The sequence below is a fragment of the Mustela lutreola genome, chromosome 3 (genome assembly GCF_030435805.1).
Source record: "Mustela lutreola isolate mMusLut2 chromosome 3, mMusLut2.pri, whole genome shotgun sequence".
NCBI lineage: Eukaryota > Metazoa > Chordata > Mammalia > Carnivora > Mustelidae > Mustela > Mustela lutreola.
In genome coordinates, this window is record NC_081292.1 from 20,746,384 (window position 1) to 20,771,340 (window position 24,957).

General features: G+C 42.9%; 1 protein-coding gene across 1 annotated transcript in view; it reads left to right on the forward strand.

The window, feature by feature from the left end:
* The window catches only part of SAMD12 (sterile alpha motif domain containing 12), a 316,947-nt gene that overhangs the window by 23,703 nt on the left and 268,287 nt on the right, over window positions 1–24,957 (forward strand). Inside the window, exon 2 of the mRNA XM_059168832.1 lies at window positions 13,285–13,463. Coding sequence (XP_059024815.1) covers window positions 13,285–13,463 — 179 coding nt within the window. The remainder of the gene's footprint in view (window positions 1–13,284; window positions 13,464–24,957) is intronic.

A 24,957-nucleotide genomic window follows, 5' to 3' on the forward strand; every position in this document is an offset into this window, starting at 1 on the left:
GGTGTTTACAGTGTTTTAATGTCTATCATATTGAGAACTGACTAGAAGCATCTTCAGAAATAATTTACACCATCATAAAATGAATTGCTAATCTTTCAGAGTGTATTCTGTAGAATTGTTTTTGTTTTTTTGTGTACCAGCCAAGAAGATCTAGACCAATGTGGAACCTGGTAAAATATTTTAGAAGCATCATCTGATTTGCAAGGCTAAGTAGGAATATAAATCCTTTCTCAAATACACAGCCATGCTTTCTACCATTTACTTGTGTTGTAGTTTCTTTAGTTGTCTCTTAGGGCAATGTTTATATATGTGATTAAAATGTCCACATGATGCACGCCTGCCCACCAGTGTTCAACTGTAGGACTCATGGGTGGGAACATAAGGGCTGTGGGATATGTTGGCTTGTACCAGCAATCATCACAAAGCCCCTATTATGGGCCCGGTATTTAAAAGGACACAGGTATCGAAGTTGATCATTAACAACCACTTGATTTATTGGATGCCTAATTTTTGCAGTAGTGACTTGAAATGGCCACGTACTGCCTTGTGTAGTGCAGATAAATGCTTTGGGAGTTAGGATTAAGGAATATTAAGTATGTGTCGGAATGGGGAGACAGTTTTAATGAGACTTGTGAGCATCCTTTAAGATGCAGCTCATCTCAACAGATGAATATTGTCACATATTTATTCATCCTTATTACTGAAATACAACATTGGCTGTTTCCCTCTGCTCAAAGCATTTCTTCATTTTCCAATTGTTCGGTGAACAATTCCAGACTTCTGATCCTAATACCAAAAACTCATACTCTCCTAATCTGCTCCCTGATTATCTTCTGTCTTATCTCCATGTTTTCTTTTCAAATGATTTGCTTTTCCTTATAAATGCTCTAATCTTGCCTAATCTGTACTTTCATTTAAATTGGTCCCTCTCCTTGGCTACCTTCCCTGATCTATGGATGCAAACCTGGCCTCTTCAAAACTTACCTGAAATACCAAGTTCTATGCCATCTTGCCTGGTTTTTTGTTGTTGTTGTTTTGTTGTTTTTTCCTTGGAAGTAATCCTTTTCTCAATTTTTGAAACCTCTCATTACTTTCTCCGCAGGTCTTATTCCCAACCCGCCTTGCTCTCATGCCATCTGCACGTAACTTTTGGCCTGCTTATTTTTTGTCATTAGCCTTTAACTTTTATAGACTAGTATTTTCTTTTTTTTTAAATGGAGACTCACCGTTTATGTAATTTTTGCTAACTTTAAAGCTCATGTGTGCAGAAACACATACCTCTTATCCAATTTCATAAAAGTTAAGCATTTCACACACATACACACAAATGCAGGGAAGACAATATCAAGAGACAAGGCTTTATCCTGAAAATTTTGGCCAGTGGAAAACTCCTGAGGCTATCTGGTTTTATGTTGTTTTCTTTTCCATTTTACTGAGGACCAATAAAATGTTCGTCCTCTATTTGTCCTCTCTGGATAGACCTTTGGGAGCTATTCTTCCAGAAACTTTGAGACTATGAGCTTTGCCATAACAGATTTCTCTGATTCCAGTTTATCTCTATACCCTTCCATGATAATCTGGGGTCTCTAAAATCATTTAACGACAAAAATAGCACTGATCTGCAACCCAGAAGCGATCAGTTTGGTTAATAAAGATCTGACTGTTGTCTAAAATAACTAAGTAAGAAGTCACTTTTATCCCTCTGATCTACTTCCGTAAAAGAGCAACAGGCTGAAAGTGCTGTTCATTCTAAGAGCAAAAATTTTAGGAAACTCCTGATGCGGAATTTTATCTTTTTTTCCTCTTATCCCTAAAATGTACATATGGTTATTTAAATGATTAAGAACAATTTAAAAATAGAGAAAAGTCAAATTATTTGCCTCAATCTCAGTTGCTGGTTTTTTTGTTTGTTTGTTTTTCTCCAAGAAACATTTACGGAACAGAACAAATTGATTATAACATTGGGCAGAAAGATACTCATTTGTCAATTTGTACTACCCACTGGAACTTTGTGATGGAAATGTTCAGTAATCTGCACTGTCCACTATGGTGGTCACAGCCGTGAGTGGCTATTGAAATGCGGCTGGTGTAACTGAGGAACTATGTTAAAAATTGTATCTAATTGTGATTAAAATATCCGCAGGCTACTATCAGGTTCCCTTATTGGACAGTGTGGCTTCCCAGATTGACTAAGGAGTTTTGAGCTACAATTTGTGATGCCGACTTGGGTGGCATTTTATCCATTTTCTTAGTAAACCTGAGAAATTTCAAAGGAGCATTTTTTATTTAGCAAGTTATGTATGTATTCATGGCTCTATAGATCTTTCTGAGCTACTTCTCGTCTTCAGGTCACAAGTTTGAAGGTGCAGATTCTCAATCCACAAATTAAGATCTGTCCATTAACTCTGTATGGGTCTCCTTTTAGCGACCATGGCCCTTGACTTATGCACATCTGTGCATACACACACATACGGACACACATACATTTATGAAGATAAAATAGTAATGGGAATGGTTAAACTTGAGCATTCCTGCAAGTTACTCTGAATAGAAAGTGCGAGCAAACAAGATTGCCTGTGCCTCACTCCAGCCCCTTGGGGAAGGGGAGCACTCCCATTCTTCAAGTCAGACTGGCACCTATCAAGCCTTTTGCTGTTTCTATGATTGGACACATACTTATTTTTGCCTGACATATTCATTTTTCTTTAGTACCAGGATTACACTTTCAAGAGAATTTTAAGTTTCTCTTTCTTCTCAAGTCTTTTTCTTAACTTTTGTCTTCCCAGTCACATCTTTTTTTTTTTTTTTTTTTTTAAGGGTAAAGATAGTTGTTCCTGACAACATCAAGATGATTAAGATACTAATAAGAGCAAAGGAAGTAATAAAGCTACAGTTAACATTTGTTGTACATCACTCAATATGCCAAGCCTTGAGCACTTTAAATACATTTCATTTAATTGTTCTAAACCATTATAAAAAAGTTAGGAGTATTCCAATTTTATAGGTTAGATAACCTTCACCTAAACTTAATTTGCTCAAGGCCACACAGCTAGACAGTGGTAAAGCCAGATTTATGCAACTCCAAAGTCCATGGTTTTACCAACTAAGCAGTAATCAAGATGTAGAGGGAGTTAAAAATAGCTCTTATTCCCCAGAGTATCATGTGTGGTGGGGACAATGTTGTTTGTGATAAAAGAGGCCTTGTTTTCATTTCTCCTTTTTCCATTTTCATGGTGGCCTTGACCAAGTTGCTTACCATTTCTTTCCCTCCTTTCTGCTCCCTTTCTCTGCTGCGGCCCCCGTCATGGTCAGGCTGTGGTTCCTGAGCATTCTAGGCCAGGGCCTGACAGGACAGGCACAGGGAGGGAGAACACGAGAGAGGGCTCTTTGCATGCTTGGGCCCACAGATCTCCTGGCCGGGTCCCGGGAGGACTGCTGAGGATGGTGGGCAGGAGTGGTAGGCCTTTTGGTCCAGAGTGCAGCACTTACGGGGGCAATAAATCCTGACACGCCAGGCCCGTGACTCCAGGTGCACAGGGGACAAATAAGGCTTGGCCTCTGGCTTTGTTGGGTGACGACTGTCTGCTGGGGCTGTGGGCCCCTGCGCTGACCACTGGGACAAAGAAGGCAGAAGTGTGAGGACACCTGGCCTCCCAGATGGGAATGGAGGCAACTTCGGTTTCGGGGTTTTGGCTTTCCCTGGAGCTATTCCCAGAGCCCTGGCTGGGAGAGCAGGCTGCCTGGGCCCTGGCAGGCACTGTGGCAGCCCATCTCATACACTTCCCTGGGCCACAGGGATTGCAGATGGGGACAGCTATATGCACATGCTCCTGCAGACATGGGGGGTTAGAGGTTATGATGCTCCCACAGCACACGTTCCACCTGTTAAGGCATCATGGTTAGACGGTTACTGGCAGCGATGGGCATACTAACCAGACTGTGAAAGCCTCCTTTCTGATTTCTAACACCTTACTGTTAGGAGACGAAAAGTCCTCTGACTCCGTTAACTTGTACCATTGATTCTTCCTCCCTTCCTGAAATCCCACACTAATATGTAGACTTCCTCAGAGATTAGTCACTTCTTTCCATTAGTGTTATTTCACAGGGCTTGCCATCTGCTCACCAGCAGAAAGTGTTACAAGCTGCACATTCCTCAACTCACCAACCTCGGTGAAGCTGTTCTCTACCTTCTGAGCCATCCTCCCCGCCCACCCCCAAACCCCAAAATTTCACTTCAGGTTGCCCTTTTCATTCAGGATTGTCCCTTTTAAAGCCTCTACCGTGTTTGCCCTTTAAAGATACAGCACTACTGTTTTGTTGACTCAACAATTGTTAAAGATGTTAATGATAAATATTTCCAATGCTAAATATTCCTCTGTTGTGACGGAGGAGGGCAGTAAGGTAAAAATGGAGATTGGTGGTCATTGAACGCTGGGCTGACGTCAGGTATTCTGTAGGTTATCTCACTTTATCAACATATGGCAAGAAAGTAGAACTTGGACTTGACTCAATGGGTAGCTGTGTTGGGTGCGGGAGAGCAATAGGAATGAAAACAGGATTCAAAAATCCTTTCTCAACTCTATTCAAAAAGACTGATGCATCACAGTCCTGTACCCCTGAAACAAGTACTACATTATGTTAACTAAAAAAAATCTCTAAAAAAATACAAAAATGCTAATTCAAAGGAATACATGCACCCCAATGTTTATAGCAATATTATCTACAATAACAGAATTAGGGAAACAACCAAAATGTCCATCAGCTAATGAATGGATAAAGACACACACACACACACACACACACACACACACACACACACTAGGATATTATTACCCTGCCACCAAAAAGAATGAATGCAAATTGCCATTTGCAGTGATATGAATGGAGCTAGAGAGTTTAATGTTAAGCAAAATATATCAGACAGAGAAAGACAAATACCATAGGATTTCACTCATAGGTGGAATTTGAGAAACAAAACAAACGAGCAAAGGAAAGAAAAGGGCCAAACCAAGTAGCAGACTCTTAACTCTAGAGAATAAAGGGACGGTGACCAGAAGGGAGGGAGAGGGGAGTAAGGCGTGCACTTGTGATGAGCAGAGATGAGGTATGGAAGTACTGAGTGTGTAAATTGTTCACCTGAGACGAATATTAGACTGTATAATAACTGGAATTTAAATAAAAACTTAAAAAAAATAAAGTATCTCTAATGTCTGTATTCTGTTTGTTTCATTCTTAAGATACGTGCTTGCTATTGTATATTAAATAAGCTTAAGTGTTCTGAGTTTGATACTTACATTATGTAACCAAAGCAAGATCTAGAACATTTCCATTTCTACTTACGAGAAAGCTCCTTCTGCTTTTTGCAATGAAATCTTTCTTTTCCAGTGGGCTATTGAACTCATGTGTTGACCTTTTAATTTTGGTTATCACATATTTTAGTTATAGCATTTGCATTTGATGCTTCTTTTGGACTTCTATTTCTTTGCAACTTTGTTTCTTGGCAAAAACTTTCTATCTTCTCCTTTGTGGCAGATATAATTGCTCATTAAAGACTTTTCTCATGGCTGCTTTCAAATCTTTGTCCATAGTTCTGAGATTTCTGTCATCTTGGTGTTGCCATCTGCTGATTTTTTTTTTTTTCTCATTAAGTATGAGATCTTCCTGGTTCTGGGTTATAAGTTTGCTTTTTTTTTCCCCCTAATCAAAACTTGGACATTTTCATTTTGTGAGACTTAATCATATTTAAACTTTGTTTAGCTGGCTTGGAGACCACTCTGGCCTGATGTTACGTGGGAGTTGTGGTCTCATTATCACTGGGTGGTGGTGAAAAGTCCTGACTCTGCACCAGGCTTCCTCTGACACCGTCCCAGAAAGGAGGGGCCACCTTACTGCTGGGTGGACATCGAGCCTTCTCACATCAGCTTGATGGACACCACAGGTGAGGAGGTGGCCTTGATAATCATTGACAGATATGAAAGTCTGAGCTCCTTATGTGACTTTCTATGACCCCACCCTCTTGGGGGTTTTGGAGTACTTTCGTACAGCCTGGGGAGGGTGGCAGTCTAGGCTCTCACTCAGTGTTTGTTGGTGGGGGTGATTGGGTTACTTTTTTTTTTTTTTTCTGTGATGTTGGAGTAGAACAATTACTGTCTAAAGGTTTGTCTTGTTAGACTATCCCTGTTGTAGATAGGGATAGAGACAGCGGCTTTTGTCTTTCATTTGTTTGTGCCCTTTGAGGTTTCTAGGTGGTAGACTTCTTCAGTTCTAAGTTTGGAATGTAGATGAAAATAAAACCCACGGAATGCACATCATGTCTTGTCTTGAGTTCTAGAGTCACCCAAAGGACTGCCTTCTCCTACCTTTCAGAGCTCTCTGTGTTTGTGTTATATAATGTCCAGGGTTTTCATTTTTTTCTTAGCAGGACAAATGGTGAGAAGTGTATCTATTCTTTTAGAAGCATCTGAGGCGCTACTTGGTTTAAAAATGTAAAGACCTAAGGAAAAATCAGAGTAGGTCACATACAGTAAAGAAAAATAAAGTTTTATGAAACTTGGCTCAGTTCCTTTATTTACACAGATGTGTTTGGGCATAGGTTCACAGTTTGAAATACGTTTCTTACAGTATCCTGGTTAAAAATGTTTGAGTCACCTGTGTAGATGACCTCCTTCTCTCTGATACCTGAGACCTCTGTCTAAAGCTTCACAGAACCTCTGATCCTATCTGAGGTACTTTTCTCCTCCTGGAAGAGAGGAGTTAACGTTTGCGCCTTAGAGCTTGTCCAAAACCTTTCCCCATTCTGATGGTGACCTGTGTTAAGCATTGTTTTAATTTCTGCTGCATTTAGATGGTCTAGTTCATACATCATGCGTAAGAAGCGTGAATGTTTGCTGTAACTGTCACTCTTAGTTTTGGCGGAGCGAGGGTCCCTGATAGCAAACTCTTTTGCAAAGGTGACAGCCTCTCCAGATGAGTGAGCCAGGATGAGGGTGCCTCATGGGGCTCAGAGGAGGCAATGTCCTGACCCAGCTGCATGTGGTCTGCACATCTGGCTGGGATGGACAGTCATCTGACCCCAGCTCTGGTGGCCACACAGTAGCTACTGGGGCTCCCACTGGGCAGACTTCCGAGGACAGTAAGAGTATTTGGGGGTTTCGGCCCATCATGTCTCATGATATCTGCTCCTTTCTCTCATCAGAAGAGTGCCTTTCTCTCCAGCCCCCTCTTCGTAACAGATGGGGAACTGTCTATTCCTGGTCAGTTACAAAATTGTTGAGAATGGACATGTGATTTTTTAAGGCCTCTGAGTGAGCAGAAATTTGTATTTTACTCCTATTCTTTTTGATAGTAGGAAAGGACTCCAACCCTGTATTTAGAAGTGTTAAGCTTCAGAGTATGTGTGTGTGTGTGTGTGTCTTTATATAATGGAATACCACATTTAGCTCGTGTGTATGTGTGTATATATATATATATATACACATACATATATATGGAATACCACATTAAACTGGTATGTGTATATATATAATATGTGTAGGTAATGTATATTATATAACATGTTTATATAATATGTATATATTATATAAATATATGGAATACCACATTTAGCTGACCAAGGAGAGGTCTAGAAATCCTATTTGGTCTCCTCCTAGTCTGACCCAAATGATAAAATCAAATATAATTGAGCTTACTTAAATTGCCTGGAAATGGGGGAGAGTGCAGAGTAAGTAGAAGGTGAGTTCCTCAAAGATGCAGGAGTTCTACCCTGTTATGGTGGAGGGGGCTACAGTTCTCAGAACCCAGTATCCTCCAGGATATGGATATATTCTACCCTAGAATGGGGCTCAGCAAACTTTTTTTTTTTTTTCTGTATAAAGGGATAGCTCATAAATATTTAGTTTTTGCAGTCCATATGGTATGTCACAACTACTCACTTCTGCCATTGTGCCACTGTCGCACAGTGGTAGCCATAGAAAACATAATCGTGGCTGTATTCCAGTAAAACTTAGGAACCTTGATATGTGAATTTCATGTAATATTCATAGATCACAAATATCCCTTTTAGATTTTCCCCCCAACCACTTAAAAACGTAAAACTGTTTCTGCCGTACATAAATAGGCAATAGGCTGGATCTGGCCTGTAGACCATAGTTTGCCTGCCTTAGCAGATGACTGCTGAACAGGTTTCTTTGCCCAAAGAGACCTTGTGCCCCGTCCATTAGCTTAACCCAAGCTCTTATTTGAGACCTACATTTCTAGTATACTTGTTATATATTCAGGTTAAAACATTAGTGATAATGGACACATTCTTGTTAATTCATGCAGAAGTTATTATCATTGATGTAGGCACTTTTCTGGGCACCAGGGTCTCCCCCAATGAGTAAGTTTTGCCGTCAGAGCTTTATCATATCATCTGGATTGATTCTACCTGTGAGAGTATTTTTCTTGAGAACATGTATTTGTAATGTACAACTTCCTTGCTAAGGTTATTACTATACTTATTCAGCTTTCCAAGTCCTAATGGGAGTGATGAAACCCATAGCAGAATATTTTGCTAGGCTTTCAGTTTTCTTTTTTATCCTTAAGGAAGAGCTAAGTAATTATATGTTGTTTAAGTGGAATCGTGTGTGAGTTTGGAATGGTTCATCTTAAGTCACAGAGGACCCGACTCAGTGGCATCTTAGGTAAAAGATTACATTTCTCGTGTAGCATCAGGTCCAGATGTATGTAGTTAAGAACCCAGTTTGAGTAGCTCAGTGATGGTAGAGCCCATGTGGCTATTAGCCTCTTGGCTTTCATGTTTATAGCCTTATGATCTATAGCTGCTCTGGGTATCACCTCTGCATTTGAAGCAGTAAGGTGGGTAAGAGGGGTAATATCAAAATGGGCTTGTCTACATGAAACAGAGCTGGTAGCTTTGTTGTGGCATCTCAACAACAATGCGAAAGCCTGTGCAATTGCAGTAAAAAAAAAAATAATAATAATAGGGACTTAATTTTTTATTTTTTAAATTTATTTTTATTATTACTAACTTTTTAAAAGAAATGTTTATGAGATCTACTTTGGTTTATCATTCTTGGTTTTTGAAGAACTTAATATCAGCAACTTTAACATGAGGAAAATGAGAGCAGCCCATGAGGGAAAGACCACTCACTGAGAGCTTACAGTGCCCGTTCCGTAACTAGAAATTAGGAAGGCACAGCGGGGTCAGGAAGACCAGAGAAGCATGAAGAGGGTCTCAGAGCTGACCTGTGAGCTGCCGAGTCCATTAAATTGAGTAAATAACTTCAATGAAAACAAGAAAGGGCATGATGAGGACAGAAAAGAGAACTCAGATGAAACACCTTTTACCTGATGAACAAAGAAATGGAGGTCACAGCTTGTAAAGAGGCCATTTGAAAGTTACCTCATGTGTAAATATTCGGGACGTGAAATTTCAGGGAAAACCAAGCAAAGCCTGTCAGAAATGGTTTTAAATAAATAAACTCAAGCACAAAACCTAAATCAACTACTGGGTTTGTAGGCGAGGAGGGAACCGCTATGGAGGATTAAAATATTTGTGTGAGGAAGGCAGCTACGTGTGCCGCAAGTCAAAACCTCATCTTCTGCTTCATGTTTATCGTTACCTTACATTGTAAATGCTGGGTGTTTACCAGCAGAGAGACGTTTCCTTTTGATTGAAGACATGGTTCTAAAAAGGGAAGGGATTGCTGGCTCATTCAGTAAGAACCAGTGTTAACGTAAAGACCTGTTATGTGCTGGGTTCTAGACTGCGGAGTGGAGGTCATGGAGGTGACTAAGGGGAGGGACCTGCCTTGAGGAACTTGTAGTGGTGGTAGGAGAGGTGGACAGATCAGTGAGGGAGACCTCCTCCATGTGGAAGGAGCCTAGCCCAATGGTTCTTGATCTGGTAACCAAAAACTCCCTAGAAGGCTTTCAAGGTCTGAGCTGACACATGGGGTATGTGAACTCAGCCTCCCAAAGGAGCAAATAAGACTAGGGTGTAGTAGAACCTCTTTCTAGGAGGATGGACCAGCCCGAGCAAAGGTGAAGGATATAGGAGAGTCTGATTTAGTGCAGAAGGCAAACAGAAGGTCCTGGAAACCACCAGCAAGTCAGTGGTATTTGGAGGCTGTGAATTTCAAGGCAGGAAGCATCCAGGTATCATTGCTGCAGAGAAAGATCAAAGCTATAAATTGTTCTTTCTCTAATGTCCAAATCTATTCTATGTTAATCCTTCATCTCCCTTCACAAGCAAACTTGTTTTTATACTCATGATTTTAACATACTGAATATTTGTTACAAATAGACCATTCTTTGGAGATGGAGAAGCTGATTTGATAGTAACAGCGGTTAGCCTCCTGCTCTTACAGATTTTGGCCACTAAATTCTCTTTCTCCCCTGCCTCAACTGGGCATTGTGATTGGGGTCTCCAACATCCATTCTGCCCCTGCCTTCTTGAATCACAGCAGCATGGTTTGACGAAGGGAACTTGAGCCAAAGGGCTGGCTGGGTTAAGGGTAACCCTCTCCACTGCCAGGGTTTTAGTTCATCGAGGGGTGTGTGATTCACTTTGGGCTGATAAGAAAGAAATGAAAGTTTGGAGGAGGATTAGGGGAAGAACAGTGTGAACTAAACTGTCACTATTGCTAGATGAGAACTAGAAGCTTGTAACTCTAGGTGCCATGAGAGGACCCAGGCTTAGGACATACACAGGTGATGTTCTGGATAGCAGGATGGGGAGATGAAAAAGAAATCCGAATCCTTGATAATCCTGTTGAGCTGGAAAATCCATAAACTCTGACCTTTTACCGTTACTGGACTTCCTATTCTGAAAGCTAATAATTTTCCATACTGTTAAATTTGGTTTTGTTCACCCAAAACTTGAAATCATCCATATAAATCATCCATGCTAGACCTTTGTGATCTTCAGGAGATCCCTGCATCACTTTTCGTGACTATGCATCTTGAGTCTCCTTTCGCTTGTCTGCGAAATGAATGTAGTTCATCTCACTGCGTTTTTGTGAAGATCATTTGAGATCCAGCACAAAGTGTAAGGTGGGGAGGCATGAGCTAGTACATGTTGAAGGTCTCCTGTGCACCATGAAATAGGCCGGTTCGCGGCTCTAGGAAGCTAGAAGCTAGAAGAGAAAGTCACAGATAATTTTCATGTTAAGGGATATAAATGAGACCACATGCACATAGACCTTTGTACAAGCAGTTTAAGATCACTCAGTATTTGAATACTTACGGTCCAGGCACAAGGATCCAACATGGGTTGGGGGCAGGGGGATGAGGAAGAGGACGGAGGAAAGGCCTCTCTGAAGAAGCCTGCTTTAAGCCAAAGCCTGGCAGATGAGTAGGAGTGAGGTGAGGCACAGGGAGAACATTTTAGGCAAAGAAGCATGACGTACAAAATCCGGGAAGTGTGAAAGAACTTGATGTGCTCAAGAAGTAGGAAGTGTGAAAAGGAAGTGTGCGGCCAGAGTAGAGTGAATGAGGGCTCTGTGCCTGATGAAGTTGGCAAGGCAGGAGGGGGCCAGTGATTGCAGGGCCTTGTTGGCCGTGCTGCAGGCTTTTGAACGATGTAGGTGTAAAACGAAGCCATTCGAAAGTTCTAAGCCCAAGGGTCTCACAGTCCGACCCATACGTTTTTTAAAAGTGGGGTTCTGGGGCACAAGCGAGGAAGAGCCGTTGGGCGAGTCAGCCGTGCAGATGAGACGTGGGTGGCTCGGACCAGGGTGGTGGCAGCGCGGAGGGAGCCGCGTGGGCGGACTGGAGCAGAGCTGTGGGCGTAGAGCTCACCGGGCCTGGCGTGAGATGGAAGGGCTGTGGCGAGTCGTGGAGAGAGCCCTGCCAAGGGTAGCTCTGGTTTCTCTGTAACTGGAGAAGATTGGAAAAGGCATTTGGGGAGGGAGTGGTATAGAAAGACCAAGGATCTGTTTCAAACATGTTGAATTTGAGGTCTCAGGGACACCCTGGAATTGGGATCTTGAGCTCCAGGTTTCACTCACGTTGGAAGCTTCTGATGGGTCTTCCTGGGCCGCGGTTAGCGTTTGGGCATCACTGGCAGGGGGACCGTGCTGGAGTGTGGGAGTGGATGGTTTCTGTTAAGGAGAGCGTGGAGAGTGGGGAGGGGACCCCTGCCTCGCTTCTGGGAAGCCCACCCTCGTCTCTCGGGTGTCACGTGCTCTCTGGGAAACCAGGTAGGAGGAAACCCTGACCTGAATGGGCTGCAGAGTAAGGAAGAATTGTAGAGCCACGGCAGTTGTCTAATAGGGGAGCAGCTGAGAAAGGGGTGGTGCTGAAGGTATTGGGTGAAAGGTCATCAGTGAGGTAGAGTCCTGAGGGGGATGGAGGGAAGGTTCTGGCCCTGAGTCCTCTGAGGCCAAAGGGTTCAAATTCACCAAATTTTAAGGGGTAGGGTCCCTGGGAGGTGAGATAATTTACTACACACACACACACACACACACACACACACACGCTGTGTATGTGTGCCTGTACATAGCCAGCCCCACACCCCCTGGTGGTTCATGGAGTTTATCTGGGGGCGAAACATGTGGTTCCCATAACACTCACTGCTATTTCTTTGAGGATACTGGGTACAGTGGAGGGGCCCAGTAAGTAATTTGTTGAACGAATAAATATGCTCAGAAAACGGGCTGTAGACTTTGCGGAGGTATCCATGTTGGAGGATGTGGAGAGCGTAAGACAGGAAGAGTCAGAGGCCACTGTTGGACTCCACATTGGACTTTCCTTCTCTTTCATATAGCAAACATAACTCGTTCAAAATCACCTTTTCCTGACTCTCCTATTGGGCCATAACATCTTTGAAGGGCACATCTGTCCTATATAAATCCATGTTTCCAGGATATGTCACCTCGTAAGTGCTCCGCAAATAGCCGGGCAGTGAGTGCGAGGCAGATGGAGGCAGAGACGAGAGCTCAAGGGCCGGGGTTCAACTGGTTGGGTGTGTGGGTTGCAGTAACAAAGTTGCCTGCTTTGGTATTCTCATCTGTGGTGGGGGAGTTAGTAACTTGCGCAAGGTCAGAGAAGTTGGAAGTGACTGCTTCTGGGTTTGTACTGAAGTCTATTCTGACTTGAGAGCTTAGGGCGCCTGCCATCCACACTCCCTTCTCCCCAGAGGTTTCCCCATAGTTACCACAAACTTGCTGCCTCCAGACTTGCTGCTGCCTTGTTTCTTTCTGCTTAGGTCAGATAAAATAACATCATGGGCACCTTCTTTGTTGGACCTTGTTTGGAGTTAAACGTTTCCCTCTCTCCTAGCTCTCCACTGTGGCTTGAATCCCCGGGCTGTCGATCACTCCGCCCGGGCCGAAGGCATTAAACTGCAGATTGAAGCGGAAGCTGTGGAATCTCAACCCATTAAAAACAAAAATTTTCAGAAGGTGCTTGACCAAAAAGGAACCCCCAAGCGACTGCCAACAGAAGCTGAGACGGCTAAGGTAGGTCATAGTCCACCCAGTTAAGGAGATTCCAAGGTTACAGCCCCGATAAAAATGTTGGGGTCCAGCCACAGAGAACAAAGGGTGCTGTTTCACTACTCACGGTCATTTGCCAGGCTCAGATTTATCATTTTATGACGCTGGCATATCATGGGACTATCCAGGCTTCAGATTCTTCTGTAGAGATCATAAAAACTCCCTCCACCATTGGATTGAGCAGATAAAATAAGACTGTGCATTGGAAGGATTTTATAAAAGGCTCAGTGACCCATGTGTTTGAGGGGCTTTTGCAGACACACACTGTCAATCACTAGTGTTTTTATTAAACAGATGCTTCCAGGTACTGTTTCCAAGACTCTTGGTGTATGGCCTCTTGTGTCCCTGTAACAGTTCCGTGAGCTAGATGGTCATAAACAGGACTCCGGTCAGTGAATGAGACAACCACGTCTACTTTGGTTTTGGATTCTTCTTTTTAGTCTTAGATGTAGGCACGGAACACACCAGTAAGATGGGATGGGGCGGGTCGATGATCCTTTAGTAAGGACCCCCTGTTCTAAAGGTTTTCCACAATGGAACTGGTTGTAAATGGACTTTTGTCTGAAATCAGTGAAGATGCTCATGTTGGGACCATGGAAGATGTTCCTATTCATTTGATCCTTGGAAATTAAAGAAATATGCTCAGAAAACGGGCTGTAGACTTTGCGGAGGTATCCATGTTGGAGGATGTGGAGAGCGTAAGACAGGAAAAGTCAGAGGCCACTAGGCTTGACTCCCTGGAACCCTCCACGTTGAACTTTCCTTCTCTTTCATATAGCAAACATAACTCGTTCAAAATCACCCTTTTCGTACGGTATTTCCTTTTCGTATGGTATTCGGTTTCTCTCTTGCACATTCTCTGCAAAGGAATTTCCTTTCAGAACGAATCTGTGCGTGCCTTGGAAAGCGAAGATTACAATCACCCAAGAAAACGTGAAGTGGGAAGGTCACTCGGCTGTCCTATAATCAACTCCTTCCCCACTCCCAACATCTTCCAGAATCGAATGGTAATTTCTCTGCTTTATCTGAAGCTTTGAATAATGACTATTGTTACTTCCTTTCTGGAGTGTGGATAATTAAAACTGATGACCTGAAGTGCATGCTTGTGTGTGTTGTAGAGCAAAGGAAATGAGGAGCCAGGAGATTGCACATACTGTGCTCTGAGCTCTTTAGTAGAGAGACATTGCATCTCCTAGGGAATTGGCATATGGTTGAAGTTTGGTCTGTGAGCAGAGCTGGAAATAGGTGAGCCCTCTTCTATTCCATTATATTTAAACCTCCTCAGTCTCTGATGCTACACCAACATCTTGAAAGAGCAAGGGGAAATAAGAAGTATTCAGGATCTTTCACTAGGAAGATAAATAGCTTGAGTAGGATCTTTTCAAAGGGCTGCTTAAAAATATTAAAAATTAGATAAGTGAAAAATTAAATAAAAATTAGAAATAGATATTAAAAGTAGATAAGCTATTATTTGTCTGATTTTAATTGAACTCTAAACATTTCCAGATTATCTCTTATTTGAAAACAGTCCAGGACTATGAAGGTTTGTTTAAATCTGACATGATGTGATTACTTGTGAATTAGACTACGGGATGCGGTAGTAATTCCTGCATTTTGCATTGGTAGCGTTTGCCTTTGCCTCGAGATCCCTTTTTGGTTGCTTTGCTGAAAAGGTGCTTCACAGAGAATGCAGTGGTCTATAACGAGCCTTTCCTCAGAAGTGGACCAGGCCACAAATGGAAAACCAGATTCGTTTGAATTATCCTATACATCTACAGTGAAAGCAGGTTAAGGAGATTGTTTTCACGTTGACATCCTATTTAGGAGTGAACAGACCAGATGTTTTAGTAAAACTTAGACAAAGTATTTGCTTTTCTTCATGGAGGACCTGATGACAGTGGTGGTTGCTGGGGCTGGGGGTGGGGGTGAGGGGGTCAGGGAGCAGAATTAAAAGTAAGGATGAGAGTGTGATGACTGCGGACCTGCATGGTTACCTACACTGAACCTTCCGTGCCGCGGGATGAACTTGTTATGCGCATGTGCAAACACCGTTAAATGTGTTTTGTTGTGAGTTTTCTTCCTTTTTCTTGGAAAAATAAGTCAATCTCGGGTAACTTGACCTAAACTTAAAAAAAAAGAAAAAAGAAAAAAAATTCTGACTAGAAATGTGTGCATTTAAAGCCACTCGGTAGTATAAATTGGTAGCTTTTCTGGAGGACAGTCTGATAGCAGTAACTGAAATCATAAATATGTGTAATTTTTGAGTCCATAATTCCTTCTCTAGGAATTTGTCCTGAGAATTAATCATCCAGATGTGCAAAAACAACTGCGGGACAGTGGTCACTCTGGCATGATTTACAATATGAAAATGTTGGGAAGAGCTCAAATGTCCATTCCTAGCGTGCTGGCTGGAGGAACTGTGTCTGTTCATGCAATGGGGTAGAATCCTCCATTCATAAGGGTAAAGGGCACTTACGCATTTATCTTAGTCCATTCAGGCTTCTATAACAAAATATCACAGACTAGGTGGCTTATCAACAAAAGAAACTCTTTTTTTTTGAAGATTTTATTTATTTGATAGAAAGTGAGAGAGCCACAAGCAGGGGGAGCAGTAGGCAGAGGGAGAAGCAGGCCCCCCGCGGAGCAGGGAGCTTGGACTGGATGAGCAGGGTCCTGACCTGAGCCAAAGGCAGATGCTTAACCTCCCCGGTCCCTCAAACAATAGAAATGTATTTCTCACGTTCTGGAGACTGGGAAGTTCAAGATCAAAGTGCCACCAGATTTAGTCTGAAGAGGGCCCGCCTCCTGCTCCTAGTCGGCCATCGTGTCCTGTGTTACATGGTGGATAGGGACAAGGGTGCTCTCTGGAGCCTCCTTCAGAGCACGAATTCCATTCCTGAGGGTTCCAGCCTCATGACCTAGGCGCCTGCAAAACGCTCCACCTGCTTCTACCATCACATTGGGGTCTCCTATGAATTTTAACAGAACATAGACATTCAATCTGTGACAGTATTTATGTGGGAACATTAGTGTGATAATTATTTAAAGCGGGGGTGGGGGAGAAGGGCACAGTGTGTATAGCGTGTTCCCATTTATGTAAAAAGGTCTTTTTCTATATAAAATCCTCACTGAGTCTGGGAAAGTTTATTCCACAATTTGAATAGTGGTTTATATCTGGAGTTGAGAATATAAGGAAAATGTTCTCTTCACTTCTGTTTTGAGGTTTGTTTTTTGTAAGAGACTCATGTTTTTAAGCATATTGACTTCGCATCCTTTTTTGGATTGCGTTATCAACCTGAGTAGCTCAACTGGGACTTTTTTTGTTTGGATACTGCCTTTTAAGGCTGTATTCCTCCCAGACCTTCCCATTGTTGCTTTTGGTAAGTTATTTGCCAAGGCAGTGAGTTCTCTTGGAGACTTCTGGCCTTCACATGCTTTCACTTGTGAAGACCGTTTTGTGAGGTGCTTTTGTGTTTGCCTCTTCTTGAACTTTCTGGGGTGTCACAGCTCTGACTGTTACCTAATGGCTCAGTTGGACTTTCTATCCCTTTGCTACTGATGATGCAAACCCAGTGCCCCCCACCCCCACCCCCATCCCATATGCACTTTCCTGTTGGCGGGCTTCACACAGGGAACCTGGTTCCAGTTCCCCATCATGCCTGTGGCCTCTCCGCTTGGACTGCAGCCATGCTGGGTTTGGAAACCAATCCCTCCCCGCATCACCTGTTCCAGATCCCCGACAGGCAAAGTGATGGTCATGCCTCCTCACTGCTGTGGTTTTCTGACACCTAAAGATTTCTCTTCTGTGATTTCAAGCTTGGCTTTATATCAACTTAAAAATGTACTTTCTAGCACCTTCAAGTTCTCAGAGCCTGAGGAAGGGGAGATTGGAGCAAGAGCTTTTAATATACCATCTTGACTCTGAAATGTGTATCTCTTTCATAATCTAAAAATATATATCTCTTTCCTCTCTCTCTAATCTTTATTTGGAAAAATTATCTTTTTTGCTTCTCTTAGAATGTTGTTTTTAGAGTCTTTGGCTCTAATCCTCAAAAGACTAGAACTCTAGTTCCAGAACGAAGGGGTTCTGTGCCAGGAGATGCCCATAGCTCTTATCAAAGAGAAACCAGTGGAGAACCAAGCTCCCTTTAAATTAAGCTTTATTACTGGGCAGCACTGAGTCTACTTAGGAAAAAAAAAAAAAATAGAGCCAATTGAAATGTGGATCTGCAAAGGATATTTACCAATGTAAATTCTAAATTCTTCTGAGCATTTGGGACTCAGGAGAGAGTATAAATGCAGAACCATACAAGTTCAAGATGCAAAAAAAAGAAAAGAACAAAAGAAAAAAATTAAAAAACAAACAAAAACCCCCAATGTTCACTATTAATTTTACAGTTGGGTACAGAACAAGTATAGCATTTCATCACCTAGGGAGGTGCAGACACTGTAAAGGAACGTCGCTTCTTTTGTCTCCTCGCCCATAGAGGGGCACGTGCAGCTGCCACAGATGAGAGCAAGGTGGTCTTCTAAACACAGAGAAGGCACAGTCTCTGTTTCCCATCGATTTATTTTTATTTTTATTCTTTTTACCATTCTAGTCCTGGAGGCCCAAGGCCAGTCCTAGTCCTGCACACCACATGTAGTCCCACACAGCAGTTTCCAAGGAAATAGTCCTATGAGAGGCTGAGGTCCTTCCTGGACAGGCCCAGGTCCGAGGCTTATTAACCCTTTCCTCACAAGTAGTAGAGATGGGGCAGCCAGAGAGCACGCACCAGCAGAGTAGAGCTGGTCCTGTGTTGGGAAATACAGGTAAAACTCAAATGTGCAGCAGTATGGAAGCAATGAAGTTGAACCCGGAGCCAGGGTTCAGCGGAAGATGTCCTCGGGTATGCTCAGCCTCAGTCCCCTTGGCATCCAGACTCCTGTTTTGGAAACAGGTTAGAACAGTATGTTAGAGCCAAGTGTATGGAATGTGACTGCTGAGTTGAGGAGCAAGGATCTATTTTCTCCCTGCGCTGTCCAGTATGGTAGCTACTGGGCATATGTGGCTATTTAAATTGACTAAAATTGAATACAATAGGTTGACTTCCCTGGTCCTACCAGCCAAATTTCAAGTGGTCAGTTGCCACATGTGTCTAGGGGCTACTGTTCTGGATAGCACAGACCTAGAGTATCACGGAAAGTGCTGTTGGACAGCAGCGCTCTGATCTGTGGAAAGCTACTGAAGTTCTCTGGGTTATAGGAGTAAGATGAAAAAGTCGTACTATGTTCTAACTCTTGTCCTCGGGCCTTGGAGGACAAGTGCATCAGTCATGAGAAATGTTGAAATAGGGTCTGTTTTGAGAATGATCCCAAATGCTCTGATGGTTGAGATTTTGGTTTCCATGGCAACTCTGGTTGTGGAATGAATCAGCCTATCAGCAGGCAGTATCCTGGCCCTTACCCATTAGAATTCTGGGACGTATGCTCACCAGTGGCCTAAACTTAACAGCATTGGGAGATGAGAAACTTGCCTTCTAGACTTGATTTTCTAGGTGATCTTGAGGAAACTCTCCCTTTGTGTTCTAATGTGTATGAAATAAAGGTTTCCCATTGTAAATCCTGATTTTCTTCTTTTTTTTTTTTTTTTGCCAATAATGGTAATTTACTAGAGCCTATAATGTGGTAAGTCAGTAATAATCAGGGCTCTTGGTGGCTTTTTGAATGTTCCTTGTATATGTGTGACTGCCCAGTATTGTGTGTGTGTGTGTGTGTGTGTGTGTGTGTGCGTGCGCGCGCGCGGGGCCCTGTGGGGGGCTGGATCTCACAACACTGAGATCATGACTTGAGCTGAAATTAAGAACTGGACACCTAACTGACTGAGCCATCCAGGCACCCTTATATCTTATTTTATGTGTATCCCCATTTTTTAGCTAAGAAAACAAAGTGTTCAAATGACTTGCCAAAACTTAGTTTCTGCCTAACAGCTAGAGGAAGTTGGCATTCAAATGTAAGTCAAATGACTCCAAACCCAGAGTTTTTTTTATTTTCTTGACGCTAAATGTACAAATGACTTATTTATTTGAAAAGAAAATAGAATCTGTTATACTGAGAATTGGCCAACTAGGCAGAAGAAGAGGTTAAAAAATACTGCATGTCATCTGTATTCCTCAGAGAAACACCGAAAATCTCGATCTCTGTTTTATATAAGGGAGAAGCAATGCCAGCATCTAAAACAGTGAATAATGCCTGCATTTGGCTTTGGGATGCATTATGTGAATCTTTGGCAGCAGATAGCCTTTTCTCATTAGGCTCATATTAGATTGAGTTTGTATTTCTTTGGCACAGAGTTAAAGGATCTGGCCTGGAATTTGGTACTGGAGGCAGGAGGAGGAGAAAGCCTGATGCTTTGGATAAACCACAGGCGGATAAATGAGAGTTGACTGGAGGCGGCTGGTGGACATTTGTAACTATGAGCAGGAAGCCTTCACCTGGGATTAAAACAGAAAACTGAAAGAATTTTGACTTGGGTTAAAAGGTGAAGGGTGCATTGCACTTAACCTTGATCAAATTACACTGCTCAGCTATCTATGAGAAGGTCTATGGCAACTTGGGGATAGAATGATCTAATTCTTGGCTATCTGTATTTCTTGGCTGGGGGAGCAAGCATGCCTCCAAAAGAAGCTGCCAATCCAATATAATGTCACCAATAATATGAAGGGATATAATGCATGGGAAGCATAATGAGCACATACTTTAAAAATGGTCAGAAGGGTCAGAACAAGAGAGACAAGCCAGAATGACTTCATGCTGTGTGCATTCCAGGGCCCCAACACATACATACTGGGCACTTGGAAAGTTCTCAGGAAAAGCTACAGCAGAAGCATATTTGAAGAGGTAAGCATTCATTACCAAAGTGTTGAGCTTTGAAAAGTATAGTAAGTCAGACGTATTTGAGCCATAGATTCGTGGCATGCTCAACAAAGAAGGAACCGTAGGGAGCATCTGCCCACCTAATTTATAGGTAAGGAAACTGAGACTCTGGGCTTCTCCAGGATTTTGAGGCCAGTAGTGGCCCAGTCTAGCCTGAAACCTAGTTCTAATCCATGGCCTGTGCTTTTCACTCTGTTAGGCTGACAAATTTATGACCCATGTTCTTAGAGTTGTTTGGTTCATGGTCTGTTCTGGTGTATTAAGCCAATGGTGTGTGCTATTTGAAGCTGCACAAGGAAAGGGGATATTCAGGGGAGATTGAGCTCCTAAGAGCAGGTGGATTGGAACCCAGTCACAGTTTCATTGACAGTTGTGCCCCAGCAAAGACAGGCCTCTGGAGGAGAGGGCATTTGAGTTATAGGGAGGGCTTGCCTGGAAGCGCTCTGCCCAAAGGCTTTGTCCATTCTGAAACTCTGAAGATCCACATCCAACCACGGGAGCAGTCAGAATGGAGGTACGTCAGAATATTGTGCGTCTATATAAAGGCAAGTGCACATCTTGTACCTGAGAAAGAGACAAGCATAGGTGGGACTTAGGACCACAGCGAGGCTATTTTGTAGTTGTGATGAAGATACCTAGTCCATGGTAATTGAGACTGGAAACGCCTAGAAGTATCTAAGAGCCCTGGTCAACCCATCTGAGTAAAGAACTCAAGAAGCAGGTAGAGCAGAGCCACACATTCAAGAATGAGAAAGAGTTAAATGAACATGAGAGGGCAATAGAAGGCAGGGTTTGGCCTTTGCCTACACCCATAACTAGAGGCCGATGCTAGTTCCTAGGGGGGCATTTTAGATGAACAGACATACACCTTCTCTGAGCACTCTCTCTCTCCCTACACATGCTAAAATCCCTTCTTTAGAACATGTATGTTTAGGAAGATTTTTCAAGTACACGTCTGGTTTCCTGGATAGTTCAACAGCAACTACAGTGTAGGCTGTGATCACTTGAACTTAAGTGACCATTTAGAACAAGGGTTTGCAAACTTTATTATGAAGAGCTGGCTGGTAAATGGCTCTGCATGGGGTGGGAGGGAGGGGGGTATTGCTGCCTCCCTGTGACTTTGGAGAAGTGGATGCATTCCACTGAGATTAGTGGTGGACCTGTCTGTGGCTCGATGCTCATCTGCTTGTCCTCACTGCTCCCTATCACCTTGGCTGTGCCTCAGCCGATAGGGGGAGCCAGACCCCTCAGCTTCTGATGCTGCAAACCCAATATGCTAGAGAACTGTGGGGAGAGGGGTGGGAGGTAGAAGGGGTACTTCAAATCATATTAAAGAAACACTTTCTCTGTGTAAACCTATAAATGAGCACAGCTTATGTTCTGTTTGGTTATAAGGTTGTCAAAAGTTCATAGTTGGAAAGGAAAAAACGAAGTGATCACTTAAAACTGCCATAGTATTACTTACAGGGTGAGAAAGATTTTGTAATAATTGCATTGGAAAAATGGAGTATTCCATTATGTAAAAGAAACAAAATGAAAATGGCATAGGCACTTCTGTTGTGTAGAGACGAGTGGACATGGTATGCTGATGAATACTCCATCTGCCCCGGCTACCTATTCCGAAATCCGTGCATGTCGCATCTCCACGGCCATCACATGGATCCACCTTGCCCTCTCTTTTCCTGTGGACCACATCAGTAGCTTCTTAACTGGCTTCTGTTCCACTCTTGTCCTCCTGCGATCATTCTCCACACAGCAGTATTGAATCAGAGGAAGCCATTTACCTGCTAGGGATCCTTAATAGTTTTCCATAGCGCTTAATGAATCTAGATTTTTACTTTATTTTTTTTTAAGATTTTATTTATTTATTTGTCAGAGAGAGAGAGAGAGAGAGAGCGAGCGCGAGAGCGAGCACTGGCAGACAGAGGCAGAGGGAGAAGCAGGCTCCCTGCCGAGCAAGGAGCCCGATGTTGGACTTGATCCCAGAACGCTGGGATCATGACCTGAGCCGAAGGCAGCTGCTTAACCAACTGAGCCATGCAGGCATCCCAGATTTTTACTTTACCATTAGTGAGAAGACCGTAAGACATTTGGGCCATGCTTGCCTTCTCAACTTCACTACATAGCACGCTCCCTTCTGGTTGTCTGAGCTCCAGACATGTCTTTGTATCTTAGATATACCAAGGTTATTCTGTCTTGAGAGCATTGGTATTGACATCCTTTCCATCTGTCTCCCCACCCCCCACCCAACCCTGATCATTGCACAGCTGATTCCTTGTCATTTGGGTCCTAGCTTAAACTTGCCTCTCTAGAGAAGCCTGACTATGCTAACTGAATTAGTCCCCCAGGTACATTCTGACATCATGGTTTGTCCTTCACAGAACTTCTTCCTGTCTGAAATCTGTTGATTTTCTTTGTCTCCAGTAAAATTGGAACTCTTGAGAACAGTGATCTTGTCTGTCTTGTTCACTGCTATAACATCATTACCTGCTACAGTGTCCAGAACGTAATAAGAATATCTTTGATGAATGAATCAGTTGATGTGAGACAGAACTCTCTTGCCTCTTCGTCTTTCTCTCTTTTGCCCTGTGGTTGTGCTATCTTTACCTTTTCTACAAGTGAGCAGAAGGCTAAATCTTTCTCCTTGTAATGGTGGACCATGTTAGGAGATTACTTTTCTGAATGGGGAGTACAAGTGAGACATCCTACGCAGGGTGAGTAAAGAATACTTCTGTAGTCAGTCTCCGACCCTTCATCCTCACAAAGTCTAGATTGTCCCTATGCCAGGGCAAATGGCTGTCTTGAAGTCTAAGGCAAGCATTCCAAACTTAGACTCGCCAGCCTCTGTGTCAAGACCCAGGGATCTGTGCTACCTCCAGGGTTGGCCAAGATTTCAGACGGCAAAGTTTCTTTACTCCCACCATAGCTCTCTGCAGCAACCTCCATGTAAGCGTTGTCTGACTCTGCTGATTGCTACCCATTTTCTTGAAATCAGACTTGAAGGAAAAGGAAAGCAACAGCTTCTCCTTAAATGATTAACAATTGATGAAGAATGTCTGACTTAAAATCAGACCACCAGGTACCAATCAATACCTAAAATATTATTTGAGTTCTTTATGAATTAGAAATAGCTTTCAGATGTTGCTTTCATAGGTAACCTTAGATATACACTATCTCAGCTGGCTTGGGTTGCTGTAATGAAATACTATAGACTAAGTACCTTAAACAATAGACTTACACCTCTTAAGGTTCTGGAGGCTGAGTCCCAAGATCAAGGTGCCAGCTAATTGATTCCTGATGAGAGCCTTCTACCTGGCATGCAGATGGGTAACCTTCTGGTTGTGATCTCACATGGTAAGGAAAGAGTGGGCTCTTGTCTGTCTTCCTCTTCCTGAAGGGACACTAATCTATGGAGGCCCACCCTCGTGATCTCATCTAAAACTATCTTGCCCGCCTGAAGGCCTCCATTATCACATGCCACTGCACTGGAGGTTAGGGCTTCCAGATATGAATTTGGGAGGGGACACAAACATTTGGTCCATAACCTACCACACATGCTTTTTGGCCAGAAGCCAAATAGCTGAGTGTTAAATCATGATTTGGCTGAAGCTGAATATCATCACTGGAGAACGAATGTCTGGCATACAAGAATAAACCTGAAATATTAATAATAATGTCTATTTATTGCAAGTTAATTAAAATTATGCCAAGCAGATTTTTGTTGAAAATTGGCATTATAATGCAGTGGTGGTAATTTCTCTGAGCTGTCAGCTCTTGTGGTTTTTACATTGCACGGATATGATACTGCAAATGTGCTCTCTTTCAGCTGAGGTCAGTAATGGAGCAACCTACATTTTTGTCCAGCTCTGTCACTGCAGGGTCATGCTAGTGGTGATTCCACCCCCACATCCCCTACCCACCCCCTCCCTTCTCTCCCAACCGCCACCATTAAGTTTTCTCCTTCTCCAACAATAACTACTAAGGACTTCTACTCCTGAGCTTGCCGTCTTGGTTGAAAGTCATGAGGCAACTTCATTGAAACAATCCTGTAACTAAAGCCTTTAGTTATTTAGTCCTTGAAAAAGATGCTTTGAAAAAAACAAAACAAAACAAAAAAAACCTTGAGATGAAGCTTCATTTTGTTGCTATCCCTCGTGGTTCTCTTTTTAAAGCAGTGTTTTCATAATATTTTATTGTAAAACAGGATTCTCAACTCCGTAGTCAGATCCTGTTGTTCATGTAAGGGCCCGTGTTGTCCTCAAAAATCCAACGTCCTTTAGTTGCCCTACTGGGCCCTGTGTGATCTGCGTGGCCAGTCACTCGTGTCATCTGCTACTACACTCTCTCATGCTTAGGCTGCTTCTAGATGAAACCAGGCGTCTGCCCACCTCAGAGCCTCGTGCTGGCTGTCCCCTATGCCTCCAAGTCCTTCTCCTCAGGGTGCACAGGCTCTGCTGCTTTATCCCCTTTCCCTCTTGGCTTCTTGACCTCAGTGAGCTTGACATGGATTCTTCTACTCAAATAATGACCTCTTTCTCAATGC